This window comes from Myxocyprinus asiaticus, chromosome 49 (genome assembly GCF_019703515.2).
Source record: "Myxocyprinus asiaticus isolate MX2 ecotype Aquarium Trade chromosome 49, UBuf_Myxa_2, whole genome shotgun sequence".
NCBI lineage: Eukaryota > Metazoa > Chordata > Actinopteri > Cypriniformes > Catostomidae > Myxocyprinus > Myxocyprinus asiaticus.
The window spans coordinates 14,268,575-14,284,911 of record NC_059392.1 but is presented as its reverse complement, the minus strand read 5'-3'; the positions used below and the strand labels follow the sequence as shown (position 1 = coordinate 14,284,911).

Sequence of the window (16,337 nt, the reverse complement as noted above, 5' to 3'; positions counted from 1 at the left end):
GCTTTAAAAGTTACAGAGCAAATAAAAATGTGTGGTGGGGAAACTTTTCTTTTTTTCCTTAGAGACTAGAGTCATCATCAAAGCCTAAACAATCAGACGACTACTGCCTGAGCAACTTTATGGTTCAGAGGCCAGCTTTGAACAACAAATATAGTTGAACAGATATAGTCTGCATTTTCCACATTAGCATCTGTAGAAATTACATGCAAACTTCCTCACATGGTTTAGGCTCTAGTGTCTGAAATGACAGATTAACTATTCAACACATCCCCATTTTCAAAGTTGTTATGAAACTCCTAGGAAAAGAATTGCCAAGAAGTCTTTCCATGTTTTTACAGACTGACTACGGCACACTTGAATGAGGAAGTCTAGATTGCTGTGATATGTCACAGTGCTGTGATGAGCCCTGCGGTATGCTGCCTTTCAGACTACACCAATCAGCAGATCTGTTCTGCTGCCATCTACACAAAAACACCCTTACGCACATGGAGGAACAGGTCCTATGCAGACTAAGGGTGTTTTCACACCTGGTTTGTTTGAAGCATTTGATTCTGAACCTGGCGCGTTTTCTCCCTTGGTTCGGTTCATTTAGGCATATATGAACATGGCAATTGCACACGGATCCACATCAAAACAATCGATCCAAGACCTCCTGAATGAGGTGGTCTCAAACCAATTGCAAACGAACTCTGGAGAGGTTCGCTTGTGGTGAGAACGCAAACCGACCCAACAGACCAACGCACCAAACAGTATCCCTATAAAAACCATGAACATACCTGATGGATCTGCGGAGAACAAATCTGTAGGTCAGCACGTCGCTGTAATTCATAATCAAAACATGCATAGAGCCTTTTGCTGATTATATTAGACATAATTGCACATTTAAATTAGCAGTTACTTTATAATTCTTGAGGTAAATAGTACAATCGCTTCTTTCTTTGGGATGGCGGCAAAACAAAAACAGGTAGGATGATGGTAGCATCTTTATTACAGATATAAAACATCTTTACTGTACATAGCTTCACTCTTTCTGATGTCTGTTTGTGTGTGTGCACGGGAGAGAATGAGAGCTCCGTGTCCATGAGAACAGGCACTTTTAAATACAGAAATAATGCAACAGTTAAAAGTAACCATGACGAAAATTTTACAACTCATATCCATCCAAGTGACGGATTACATTTGATAACTGACTGGAGTGCACATTTTGTGCCATGCGGAAGCCTTTTACATAACCATGACATAAACAGTAGTCTAAATTTATGCAGGTATATAATTTTAACCGGTATTTGGCTGCAAGAGCTAAATACCTGAACAGCACACAAACTTTGACCAATAAGAGGAAAGTTTGCTCACATGTGACATTTATTAACACAGTTTTGGTCCGTTTTGAAATGTTGCCTTGTGAAAGTGAACCGAACCAAGAAGAAAATGCAACACTGTAAAAATTTAGCCTCTGTTTCAGAACAATTAAACGAGCTACGGGTCTGAAAACGCCCTTAGAGAGAGGGTGTTTGGGGTCAAACCACCTGAGTAGAAACAAGTCGACACCCTGCAGGGCCTGACTGTTCCCGTCACATTAGCTGATCTTCATTTGCCAGCACTGGACACTCCATTATTGGGCTTGCCATGCAGCAAAAGCTGCCAGTCCAAGTTGCAAATTATGGCACGTATACTTGAAAAACAAAACCTCCCACCCGTTTTTGTTTTGTGTGTGTGTGTGTGTGTGTGTGTGTGTGTTTGAGAAGGTAATAAAGCGAAACCGTGCCCGCCTACTTTTTCAGCAACCTTCGCTCTGGAAGTGTTTTCCCCATTTATTTTTTCCAAAAGGATTTCATCAAATTCTTCATAAAAGAGTTCTAAGCCATGTGCCAAACCAACCAGTTCCGAAGTGAAACGCACCATTACAAACTTTGATTTGAACCAACAAAAGTATTGAAAATTGGACAAATGACGAAAGTACAAGACTTTGTACTTAACTTCTTTAATGAGGGAATGAAGTACAATCCCATGAAACATTGTGAATGATATAATTGAATTAAAAATGATGGAAAATATAAAACTGTTGATTTTAAGTTATAAAAAATAAACACTATATTATAATAATTTAATTTAATATTCAGAAATATACAAATATAAGTAGGTATAAGTAATATAGAGTGAAGGGCGACTCATTTGCATTATGGAAGTGGGCAGTTACTGCAGAGCTCTTTTGCACCTTGTTCCATGACTTCCCTACATAACTGTGGGGCCCATTAATTCATGACTACCTCTACAGCAAAAAAACTATTCCTGAACACCAAAGGGGACCCATCTGGACTATTTTGAATTATATTTTTTATATAAACATGCACTAATCAGACGTCTTTGACCACTGTCATGTATCTAGCACTGCTTTTAAAAGACGCTGTGTTACGACTCTGAAAAGGAGAAGCCATTCGTTTTCATTCAGCTGCTGCCTCTTGTTGTTTTGACCACAAGCACGTCCTGGATGCGTTCTTTCACTCATCTGCACTATTTTTAATTGTTGGTCTATGTAAACATGCACAAGATGGATGTCTTTGACCGTTTTCATGCATTTCCAGCAATGTAATACTGGATGTGCTTGCGTCAATTCACCATGCTTTGAACTAAATATATGTGGGGTTTTTTCCGCCTCATATCAGTGTGGATTGCTAGTGAGCCAGTCATTATACAATTCAAGCTTTGAAAAGGAACTGTTATTGAAAGATGGGGCATTTAAAAACACTTGGACCTGATCATAAACGTAAGTAAACCGTTTCATTCATGAATATTCCAAACATCATGACTGTTTGATAGTTTATGGTGCTGAGTTTTAACAGTTGTGCTTGAGATGATCAGTGTAATATATTCGGATGCAATGTGTTGGATGTGCGTTACGTGTAAACCATGAAATGTTGTTTGATAATATTGTGGAGCTTGTTCATTGTCTTCCAACTGAGTTTCAAATATGGCTGTATTTGAGGGGCTGCACAATGTTAGCCAATCATTTGTTAGGAGTCGTATCGACACGAAAGAGTTTAGGATTAAGTGACATAAAATAAAATCATGCAGTGCTCAACTGTTGAGGAACTGGTGAATTTGGCAAAACTTCTATCATAATCATAAATTCATATATTCAGAATCTCAGTAGAAAAGCGTCAGACTGTTCACAACTAACAGGACTTTTCAGCACAGCAAGGAAGAAATAGGCACAGCACTGACTGTAAGAGTTTCATGAAGTGAAAATCAGTTTCGCTAATAACCTGCATAACTGGGGGTCAATCTGAATTAAGTTCTAAGCAGGGGTGGGAGGGATGTTATACTGTGTGGCTTCAATTTAAAGCTTTTTCCCATCATACACTGTATTTTTGGGTGATGCTGGCAAAGAGGGACTGGGAAGACTTGATGACGTTGCACAAGTATAATGAGGGCAGATAAAACTGAATAGAATCCACATGAGTATAAAGTAAATGGAAGTCATGCACATACTATCCTGGGCATTTGGCTGTTGCCATTATGACTAACGACCAATCAACACCATCAGAGGCACAGTGGCATTGTTAGTCCGACAGCAGATCCCCACCAAGGTGTTAGCTGGCTCTGAACCCTAGACACAGCCTAGCGCCAATCAGGTTATTTAACAAGGTGGGGGGACAAATGGCAAAAAAATTATTGTCTCCTAGTGTCTGTCAGTGGCTGGTGTGTTCAATTTGAGTCATGAAAAAAAGTCTATTTGGTTTGAAAGGAACTCATAAGTAGAAATAGTATTTCTCAGGCTTTTTTTTAAACATCTATTTAGGTGACTCAGACTTACATGACTAAAGCAAACAAGTTCATTTTGTAGCCAACAAATGTGACAGTCAATCTTATCACGTAACTTGTTGAGCATGTGCTCAAAGATGCGCAGATTACCACGGAGACATAGCACGTGTAGAGGCTTCATGCTATTCTCCGCGGCTCCATTCACAACTCACCACGCGCCCCACCGAGAACCACATTATAGTGACCAAGAGGAGGTTACCCCATGTTACTCTACCCTCCCTAGCAACCTGGCCAATTTGGTTGCTTAAGAGGCCTGGCTGGAGATATTCAGCATGCCCTGGATTCGAACTTGCGACTCCAGGGTTGGTAGGCAGCATCTTTGCTCGCTGAGCTACCCAGGCCCCCACAAATGTGACTTGTTAACTTTCGTGACAAAAGCAGGCAGTGATCCGGGCCATGTAAGCTGGAAGCGGTCAGTTGCTGTTGCTGGATCCGCATGAGAGAGCAAAAGAGCAACTTTTTTCTTTTTCTTTTATCCCCTTTTCTCCCAATTTGAAATGCCCAATTCCCACTACTTACTAGGTCCTCGTGGTGGCACGGTTACTCACCTCAATCCGGATGGCGGAGGACAAGTATCAGTTGCCTCCGCTTCTGAGACCGTCAATCCGCGCATCTTATCACGTGGCTTGCTGTGCATGACACCGAGGAGACTCACAACATGTGGAGGAGACTCACAACATGTGGAGGCTCATGCTACTCTCCGCAATCCACGCACAACTTACCATGCACCCCTATTGAGAGCAAGAACCACTTAATCGCGACCACGAGGAGGTTACCCCATGTGACTCTACCCTCCCTAGCAACCAGGCCAATTTGGTTGCTTAGGAGACCTGGCTGGAGTCACTCAGCACACCATGGATTCGACCTCATGACTCCAGGGGTGGTAGTCAGCATCAATACTCGCTGAGCTACCCAGGCCCCTGCAAAAGAGCAACTTTAAAGTTTTTTCCCCAATATGATGGTTGATGTGAACATTAACTGAAGCTCCTGACCCGTATCTGCATGATTTTATGCACTGAACTGCTGCCACAAGATTGTGGTCATATACATATCAGCCATCCTGCTCTCTTGATGTCGGCATCAACCTTTAAAAAATCCATACTGCGTGATCTCAAACTACATATTTTCAAATATATATCTAAATATTTTGCAATAAAATTGAAATATATTGTTTCTATACTTATAATCAACACCTTTAAATCAAGGTGTTTTGTTTTTTTCATTGTTTTTGATTTTATTAAGTCTTAATAGGATTGTAGATAATTCCCTAATTAATGACTTTATGTACACAGTCTTGTACCTTCATTTTTTGTCCAATTTTCAAATACTTATTTGCTTTTTTAGGGATGTGCGGAAAGGCTAATTTGACTGATGTTTAAACAAAAATTTTGAAGTCGACAAGTCTAAAAAGAAGCCAACCTTCAGAAAACCGTCAAACAATTTGTTTATGCGACCCATTTAAAATACTTTATCTATTCCAAATCCGACGCCATATTCCACTGAAAAGCGGCATTTATCTGCGATGTACTCGCCTTGCATTATGATCATTGTACATTATATACAGAACATGACACACATTCACTGAATCAACGTTAGCGAATATTTAACAGGCATATTTATTGAAAACAAATGAATGAATAGTGCAGGACCAGTAGTGCAACCCAGCCTGTTCTAAACGGAATTCACCACGTAAAAGTTGCTTAAAACAGTCAGTACATTGTTGAAAATAAATAACAGGTAGGCTAAGCCAAATCTACGAGAGAAAAATATGCGCTGAAATGTTGCGGGTATTTCACGACGTTCAGTCATGCATTAGCCATTGATCTAATATGACAGCTGTTCGTTAAAGAACATTAATCAATAACAGTCACGATATAAAACATTTTTTTTATTTAAACATATTTTCTTTATTTAAAAAGAGCAGCCTTAGGATTGAAAAAAATAGGCCTGTGATGTAGCCTACTATAAACCTAATGTATTCTAAAAATGACGTGCACATAATAAAAGATCATTTAACCCGTTAAGCAGTCGGCACCTTGTTGAAAATAGCCTTCTTAATCAGCAGATTAAAAAAATGGCGTAACTAGCCTAAAACAGTCATTTTCTTGGCTATTTACTCAAAAGCATACATTTTTTATGAGAAAAATTAACACATGGACATGGTCCAGTGAAAGACGGGACTTGACTCACCTGAGGCGGCTATACTGTGCTTGAAAAAGCACAGCGGAAAAATAACATACAAACAAACACAGACTTAAAGAAGACTCAAATGTAACTTTTGGAAATCCGATTCCTGCACCACCACCAAAGTGATTTCATATCTACTTTGCCGAGTTTGCTTGTCTAGCGAGAGGACATTTTACTGTGTGCGCCGCGAGTGAGAGGGAAGAAGCATGTGCAGCCTGAGGTGAAATGAAACTCTGTATCTGCTCCAGGTATCCTCTTTTTAAAATAATATTAGTATTATTAATTCTATTTAAAATATGTAACATTAATATTACAGTAATTTAAGCGCAGCCACTGTAAAAATATAAAGCCAAACATAAATGTGTAAAAATGATGATCAGTTTAATGGGGAGAAAAATTAACCGACTAGTAATTCCAGTGTCGACTAGCATCATCAGAACCATTTAGTCGACTAGTCTCGCACATCCCTAGCTTTAAATCTAAGTTTGTAATGTTGTGATTAACTTTGGGTCTGGTTATGTGGTCCATGGCTTAGAACACTTTTATGAAGGTTTTTATGAAATCCCATGAATGGGAAAAATACCTCTGGAACCAAGATAGCTGTAAAAGTTGGCGGGCACTGTTTTGCTCTATTGACCAGTGAGAAAAGTTACATGGGTTATGCTATATTTGTAACCCGGCCTGACTGGCCCCAAGAAATATGTCCTAAGAAATACACAGAAATAAAGTTGTTGGTCATCGTTGGAAAATTACTTTGCTAATTGCAGCACAAGTGCAGTTGTAAAATTCAGGTCTATTATTTTTATTGCTTTATTACAGTGTGCAATCTGGATGAAAAGACAAGGCAAGACAGGTAGCATCTGTCTCCACCTACTGCCTTGGCACAATCAGTATCATCTGCTGGCTTTGGCACTGGGCATGAAACACATGGCTCAGTAGTGCCAAGCACAAGTATGGCAGTCATGTTTAATCCAATCTGGCAAAGTATTCATCTTCTAATGTTAGCTAAAATAAGTCACCTACTTAGCAGTCTCTGGGCCTGTCAACCCCAGGCCTGTTCTGGGAAAAGAAAGCATGGCATTAACTTTTAAAACAATCTGTTTCTAATGGATTCAGTTTCATTTGGGGAAACTTATAAAGCCACAAGTCAAACTACATGACATCTATTACTAATAGAGAACAAAGATGCACCGATGTATCGGTCAATCATCTGTATCGGCTGATTGTTTATAAACAGCAGAAATTCAGGGCCGATTATTTCCCAGTCAAAAGTGTACGGAGAAATGCATCGGACTTGTAACAAGTTTACAACTTGTGCTGTGTGTGCAAAGAAATGTCTGTTATATGGAATTACTTTGAACTGAATGACAAAGAAGGACAGCATGGTGGCTAAGTGGGTAGTATTGTTGCCTCACAGCAAGAAGGTCACCGGTTCGAGTCTTGGCTGAACCTGGGCCTTTTTGTGTGGATTTTGCATGTTCTCCCTTGTTCCCGTGGGTTTCCTCCAGGTGCTCTGGTTTCCTCCACAGTCCAAAGACAGCAGGTCAAATGAATTGAAGACTCTAAAATTGCAAGTGTGTTAGCCCTGTGATGGACTGGCCACCTGTTGCACTGCTAGAAATAAACAAGGTGACAGTACCGTTAAAACCTTTATCAACTAATTTGATTACTCACCAAAAAGCTCAACAAAACAAGAAATATGTCAAGTTTGTTAACGCTAATGCGGAGACTGCTTCATCTTAACAGGGACAAGCTTCATAATTAAGAATTGAGTAATAAAAAATAAAATAAATATTACCAATTTAATGTAAGCCTAACAAGAGTCTTTGAACATTATCATGTATCTTGGGCTGTCTTTAAAAAAAGCGGTGTTACAACTCTGAAAAGGAAAAGCCATACGGTTTCATTCAGCTGCTTGTTGTTTTGAGCACAAACACATCATGGTCTCATTCTCGTACCCACCTGCGCTAATTTTTATTGTTGGTATATGTAAACATGCACTAGATGGACATCTTTGGCCGTTTTGATGCGCTTCCGGCGATGTGCATTTCGGTGCAGGATGATACTGGAAACTGGATGCATCTAGTTCACACCGTGCACCATCATGTGGATGTGTCTTCAGCATCGATTAAAGGTTTTTTCGGCTCATATCAGCGTGGATTGCTTGTGAAACAGTCATAAAACGATTCAAGTTTTGCAAAGGAACTGTTATTGAAGGATGGGGCAGTTAAAAACACTTGGACCTGATCAAAAATGTAAGTAAACCATTTCATTCATGAATATTTCAAATGTCATTACTGTTTGGCTGAATGTTAACATTTGTGCTTGAGATGAACAGTGTAATATATTCGGATGCAATGTGTTGTAAGTGTGTTATGTGTAAACCCTGAAACTTAGTTTTATAATGTTGTGGAGCTTGTTCATTCTCTTCCGATTGAGTTTGAAATATGGCTGTATTTGAGGGGCTGCACAATGTTAGCCAATCATAACAGCGGCTGTTTACATTGAAGTTTTACAGAGGCACTTAGGCCAAAACTGAGTGTTTCAGACAGAGGGCCAGAGACAGGGTGGAAACTGATAATATATTACTAAATTATGACTGTTTTGGTGCAAAAAAAAACTTTACTAACATTATCAGTGGCCCTCAGGGAAGATAATAAAATTATTTAAAAAAAGAGCATTTCATGACCCCTTTAAGAACTTCTTGCTGAACCACAATCTATAGACTAAGGAGGACCTAGAAGAAATGTTATATCAGTGCATCCCTAATTACTATGTTAGTGGCAATACTATGTGACACGTTCTGAAACTCTGAAATGCATCACTACTAGAAAATCTATTCAAGAGTAAACTTAAAGAGGGAAATGAAAGATGACACAAAGCAAATGGTAATTTCCTCAAATGATGGGAGTATCTAGCAAAAGGCAGACCAACCTTTACACAAACACAAGTCAGATAGTGGCTTTAAGCTCTTGCCATTCTGAATGGTTCAAACAGAACAGAAATCCTAGGGTATGATTAAATTGATACCAACCTGGGGTTTTGCCAAAAAAAAAAAAAGAAGGCTTCATTAAACATGGTGGACCTGCTAAAGGAAGGGCTCACATAGTCTATAATGAAGCTTGATTTGGCCGGCTTCATTTAATCTCCAGAGGAACTGAGATGTAGTTGAGCTGTTTAAATATCAAATTAGGCTAAATGACTCATGAGGTGAGTAAAGAGGCAAAATGTCTGACGAGATACATCGAGTCCGCTTGAATGCTTCATATTACCATAACTCGACTAGAATCACTCCATTTGGCTACAAAAATATGTTTCAGGCACTATGCAACCAAGATCCCCTAGGTACAGTTAATATCCAAAGTCTCTGAACAAGGCGAAACACATGAAACTCAAGAACTGGGCAGAGAGCAGTCAATCACATGCTCTCAATTGGAAACCAATTGACAGGAAAAAAAGGGTTGTTTTAACCACAATATTAAATTTGTGACAAGATATTGAATGTGGATAATGACATGTCTGTTATCATAGGTTGGAATTGTTTCCTGCCCTACATGGAGTTTGTAAGCTCGAGGAGACATGGCGAACTTCTTGGCCCTAAAGGCCGATTTATACTTCTGGGTCGAACCTATGCCAAGGCTATGCATAGCTACACCGTCGCCTGATGAACACCTCTTCAAAATGTAAAAGCGCATCTATGATTGGTCCGCTTTGTAACCAGAGACCCCCAGTATGACAAAAAGAAAAGTTAGCGTCGCAGTTTCTCCAAAATTATTTTAAGATCTATGCATCATATCACATTGTAGTTGGACAAGGGACTTGGATTTGGACTCAGGAGAATTGTTTTAATGGGGAACATCTGCTGTTTTATATTCTGTTTATGTTTCATGAAGTTACAAGCGAAAACGCAACAAAAAGATACATCTGTTTACAACTTATTAAATCTTTGCTTTTTTTTCTCTGGGCTTTTTCTCAATATATATGCAGTATGTGAGTGACACAACATTCGTTGTATTCTACTTCATAACTTTCTGATCTGTACGATGTTTTGACCATATGTTTGACAGTATGGTGTACTTAGCATATTATTAGGAACACCTGTACACCTACATATTAGTGTGATTCTCTAATCAGCCAATCGTGTGGAGGCAGTGCAATGCATAAAATCATGCAGATCCAGGTCAGGAGCTTCATTTAATGTTCACAACAATCATCAGAATGGGGAAAAAATGTGATCTCAGTGATTTCGACCGTGGCATGATTGTTGGTGCCAGATGGGTTGGTTTGAGTATTTCTGTAACTGTTGATCTCCAGGGATTTTCACACACAACAGTCTCTAAAATTTACTCAGAATGAAGCCAGAAACAAAAAACATACAGTGAGCGGCAGCTCTGCGAACGGAAATGCCTTGTTGATGAGAGAGGTCAACGGAGATTGGCCAGACTGGTTCGAGCTGACAGAAAGTCTACGGTAACTCAGATAACCACTCTGTAAAATTGTAGTGAGCAGAATAGCATCTCAAAATGCACAACATTGTACATTTATGCATTTGGCAGACACTTTTATCCAAAGCGACTTACAGTGCACTTATTACCAGTTATGTGCTTTAGCCCACTACGCCATCACCACTTCTTACACAACATGCACAACATGTCGAACCTTGAGGCGGATGGGCTACAACAGCAGAAGACCACGTTGGGAACTTTATTAGGACCTTAGTGTTCCTAATGAAGTACTCAGTGAGTGTATTTCATTTGTTATGAAAACTGAACACTTCTAATTTGTCAGCAAATTAAAAAGAACCTGTTCAGAGTTGTTTATATTGCCTATATGCATTGTAAAGTCCAGCTTTTAAGCTTAAAACGACACCCATTTTGTGTTGGTTGAGTGAGTAGTAATTAATTAATTTGATTTTTTATAGCACAGAGGGTCAAAAGTATGCCAAAATATGTATTTATTATTATTTAAGCGACTCAAGAACAAACCACTGCGCAGGCCATTATGCGAAGCCTATGGTGTAGGTTTGATGCAGGAGTATAAATCGGCCTTAAGGCCTCTTAAAATGAAGCCGCAATCCTGAAAATCAATGTCAGGAAATGAGACAAATGCCAACATGATGAGGGAAGTGGGTTAAAACTCGGGGAGACAACAGTTCATTTTAAACTTTCATGTCAGCAGTTGGACCAGAAATATTTTCATTTTTTCATTCAGAGCAAAAGCTTCTTCTGTGAACCACCTGCGTTTCACCTCTTTCATGTCAAGTAAAAACAGTAATGATAGTTTAAGCGTAGGAAACAAATCAATGATTTGATATAGGATATGCTGAACATATAAAAAGCAGTTTATCATATCCATTTAACTTACATTAAATGTAACCATAGAAATGTTTCTTTCCTAAAAAGGTTCATAGTGGTTCAAGTCTATAGCACAGCAGTCACTGACTACTCATTTAAAGATGCTTAGCTTTTGCTCAAACTTCGAGAGCTCAAAACATAGCCTACAAATAGATTCACACAGTACGATAAATATCAGAGTGTATCAACCTATTTCATACACACACAAAAAAAAAAAATTAATCTTCGAGTTTGATGAAAAGTGCATAGATGAAGTCTCAAAGTCGAGCTGAAAAGAGCAAGCACTGGGCTGAAATGAAAACCCACCATTAGAGTATTTGACCACCCTGCAATTCATTCTACACTAACAATTTCCTTCCTGAGAATCCCCCAGATGTGAGATGAATCATTTACTCATCCTATTTCAAGCAGATCCAAGCTGATCAGACAAAAACAAGAATGGAGAGTCGCAACTACAAGAATTCAGAAAATTAGACATAGTTTTTATAATTTATATTACACTTAACACTTATTGGTAAAAGAAAAAAAACTTAAGAAAATCCATCACATGTGAAACAGACAGCTCATCATTAAAGGGACTGTTCACCCCAAAATTAAAACAGTTCTCTCATTATTTACTCACAGGTATGCCATCCCAGATGTGAATTACTTACTTTCTTCTGCAGAACACAAACGAACATTTTTAGAAGAATATCTCAGCTCTGTAGGTCCATACAATGCAAATGAATGCTGACCAAAACTTTGAAGCTATGAAACGCACATAAATGCATCATAAAAGTAATCCATAAGACTCCAGACCAAACTCTTTTTTCACTATAAATCTTGACATCAGCAGTCTCCTTGGCAATCAGGATTTCAAGCTCGATTATACTAGCACTATCTAGCTCTCTGTGCAAGTGTCAAGCACTAGGAAGTGTAATCGAGCTTTAACTCGTGATTGCACATAAAGACTGCAATGGCACGATGTACAGTGTAAAAGGAGTTTCAAATTTTGTCTGTTCTTATCCAAAACCGATCTGATCACTTCAAGAGACATGGATTAAGCTACTGGAGTATTATGGATTACTTTTATGATGCATTTATGTGTTTTTTGGAGCTTCAAAGTTTTGATCACCATTCACTTGCATCATAAGGACCTACAGAGCTGAGATATTCTTCTAAAAATCTTCACTTGTGTTCTGCAGAAGAAAGAAATTCATACACATCTGGAATGGCATGAGGGTGAGTAAATGATGAGAGAATTTTCATTTTTGGGTGAACTATCCCTTTAAGATGACCATCTAAATGAGAAGCTGGGATTACTTAAATAGTCATTTTTTTTTACTAAAGTCAAATTTAATCAGAAAACCTGCTAAACAGATTTAATGAATCGCATACTGTATTTCTAATTAAAAGCCATAAAATACACTATGAATAGTAATAAAAATAACTAAATAGTTACTGACTCAACAAATAGGTAGCTCTTTTAAACTTATCTAACATAATTGCCTATGTGTTATTTAGGTCAAAATTCACAATTTAAACGCAAAATATAAAGTGCGAGCTCACCTTCATTTTCAGACGATGGACATGCGACCTGAAGTGCCAAATCAATTGTTCTCGCAGGATTCTCGCTGCAAAAGAGAAAAACAACCCCAACTCAGAAAAACAGAAACTTTACCACACATTTTGACCAGGCTGACTTTGAAACAATTAACAGGTCGACATGTCATTAGGCATACTGACTGAGGTATTTTGTCAACAGTGTTGCGCTGCATTGGTTACGCTATATTACACTATACAACCATATGTGCTGCTAGTAATTGATGTTTAAAGGACATATTTGCCGCTGTCAGTTAAATGGATGTGGAGGGATGCGGCTAGGCTAGTTAGCATGTTTAAGGTAAAGCGCTATAACCGGTCAGCTGGACCTGTCATCCCCTCACAGTTGGCTAAACAAGCGAACTAACGGGCTTACAACCGCCGTTATCATTCATTTCAGACCGTATGAGAGACTTTTACTGCAGGGACTGTTGAGATACACCGCGAGAGACAAGCGTAATGTGTCAGGTAAACAACTGTGGACTTACTTTATTCTGCTGTCCATGGCTACAGCATCGCGTCAGCAGCAGCTCGCGCCGACAGCGGGGAAATACAAAACCCGTCGCTTGCACCCAGCAACGCGCGCTGCTCGGGAACCTTCTAGTTTCACCGCTACCTTACACACAGTTGCGGCTGCTGCTGCATTTCTCTCTCTCTCTTTGCATACTCGCTCCCCGGTGATGCGTGATACTGTCCGTATCGGTTCCCCTGGCTGTGATCTTACTTTATTAAAGCACCAGGAAGTGCGGACAACATTTCATGACGTCGCGTCGTTCGACCAACACCTGGGTCGCGTGTGGGTTTGTGTATGAACTTCAATGTAGCTGCTTAAAGTTTAGCGGCCACTGGGTTGTGCATATGCTTTTAAAAGTTAGCAGCGGAGGCTTTTTTCCTTCTGTGCATTTTTCTACTGTTACATGCATGCGCAGGCATGTCTAATGATGCTGCATCTGCATCTTTTGTAAATACCCTCCCTAAGATGGTAACCTTTGTGTGAAGATGTGTCTGTGGTGAATTGTAAATGAGTTTATGACATAATCGTTTTAAGAGAAAAGCACACTTTGTGAATCACCCAAGCGTAGCCTGTTTATAAAATAAAACCTTAGAGCTTCTAATAGTACAGCAAAGGAAGTTTAAATTCACACCACCCACTAGAATAAAAAAATTAATAAAAAATAGCTTGGGTCAGTGCCTTGTAACTGAAACCTGTTGCAATATACGGAAATGCTTTTGTATTTTTTTAGTACATTTCCTGCACAGAAAATACCACAGGGTTTATTATGGTCAATGCAGAGAACACTTTGGTTATTATCATGTAATTTGCTTGTCATTTGGAATTATGTTGTATGTTGAATTTGTATGTATGTAGTTATTACTTTTTTTTTTAAAGGAATATTCCAGGTTCAATACGAGTTAAGCTATAAAGTTATATCCAGTTTTACAACTTCACTGCCATAACAATGTAACGTCGGGGGGATTCGTGACACTTGTACGCAGCCATAATACTGTGTGCACCAATTACACTCTGTTATTGTAATTTATGATGCCACTGATACAACTGCAAAGATAGGTTTATAAAAGAGTGTTAAGAATACAGACAAAAGAATGGTGATAGAGGCATTTCTTACTATGGGCAAATGTGTTATTGGTTTTCGCTGCAGATGGCACATGAGTGAATGGGCACTTGAGACAATTTGAGTTGATTTCATTATTTTGTAGACTAAAAAAAAAAAAAAAAAAAAAAAAACATAATTACATGAATTGAATGACATGGTCTTGCATGCCGGTGTGTTCATGTTGAATACTGACTGAAAAACGTGAACAAAGTAGTAGGTGGAGCTTCAGGTCACACCTACCCATGACGTGGGCCAATGGCAGTAAGAAGGTGTTTAGCAGTTGGTTAGACGTTTTCTTAAAAGTTCGCCCAGGTGAGCTGTTACAAACCATCAAAGTGAACGCAAAAACACCTTCTTTTTGGCCAGATTTTGTTCTAAATTACATCATACCCATTTGATCTTCAATTTCGTATGTAGTATATCTGGGCCTGAAGGTGCTGCTGAGAATTTACAGATTCCCAATCAGTCATCGTACTAATTTCCCCTCAGGATTTACTTCATGAGAAAAGCAATACACTCTGATTTTTCAATATTAATGTACACAACCTTGACCTAACCATTTGCTTCACTCTTCTTTACAATGGTCACCTCCAAAAGAATTAAACATGACAGAAACTCCCCCAAATCCCAACATAACAACATTAAGCACTAACAAGTCCCCTACTTGTTTCATTTTTCGTGGAAATCCATTAAAATAACACTTAGAATTAAAATGTACCCTCCCAATCCAGTCAAATGCAAAGCATGCTTAGAACTGGAAATCCCCTTCCCGGTTTCAGCAATACATTGATGCAACAAATATTATACACATTACAGTCCCAACACAATTAGATTAGGTGAACATACCATACATGGATTGTACTCAATGAAATGAAATGCTAAAGAATTGTGTTGCATGGGGGCCTGGGTAGCTCAGTGAGTATTGACGCTGATTACCACCCCTGGAGTAGCAAGTTCGAATCCAGGGCGTGCTCAGTGACTCCAGCCAGGTCTCCTAAGCAACCAAATTGGCCCGGATGCTAGGGAGGGTGGAGTCACATGGGGTAACATCCTCGTGGTCACTTTAATGTGTGGTTCTCGCTCTCGGTGGGGCGTGTGGTGAGTTGTGCGTGGATGCCTCAGAGAATAGCGTCAAGCCTCCACACGTGCTAGGTCTCCGCGGTAACGCGCTCAGCAAGCCACATGATAAGATACGCGGATTGACGGTCTCAGACGCGGAGGTAACTGAGAGTCGTCCTCCACCACCTGGATTGAGGTGAGTCACTACGCCACCATGAGGACTTAGAGCGCATTGGGAATTGGGCATTCCAAATTGGGGAGAAAATCACAAAAAAAAAAAAAAAAGATCTGTGTTGCATTTGCTCATTTTAAATAAGTTAATTGAGCAAGCAGTAAAAATCACATTGAGTGAACAACATCCATTACAAATCTGAATCTATTTGAAAATTTCATAGCAATGTGATCATCTGTCACATTTTAATGACTGTGTTGAATATCACTTGACTGTACGCAATATAATTATGCTCTCATCTCAAACATAAATGTATTGAGTTAAAGTGTACTGGTTTAGTATTTTCTATAGTGTTCCTTTTCCCTTTTTTCAGTGATCCTGCAAAGATGACAATTTAAAAAACTTTACAGCTCAAATAATAAACAAGTTTTAACAAGAATTACCATAAGTGTGTTTCTAAAATGATAAGTTTCACATTTCTGTCTTTAAACCCTCCAAAAATTGGCCCCATTCACTTCTATTGTAAGTGCCTCACTGTAGCTTAAA

General features: G+C 39.0%; 1 protein-coding gene across 2 annotated transcripts in view; it reads right to left on the bottom strand.

Moving 5' to 3' along the window:
- LOC127438332 (DENN domain-containing protein 1B-like) overlaps nt 1–13,755 on the bottom strand; it is a 133,500-nt gene extending 119,745 nt beyond the window's left edge. For both annotated transcript variants that reach the window (XM_051693854.1, XM_051693855.1), the window contains exons 1-2: nt 13,433–13,755; nt 12,912–12,976 (exon numbers count right to left, since the gene is read on the bottom strand). In XM_051693854.1, coding sequence (XP_051549814.1) covers nt 12,912–12,976; nt 13,433–13,449 — 82 coding nt within the window. In that variant the 5' untranslated portion in view covers nt 13,450–13,755. The remainder of the gene's footprint in view (nt 1–12,911; nt 12,977–13,432) is intronic.
- Nucleotides 13,756–16,337: the final 2,582 nt, after the last annotated feature.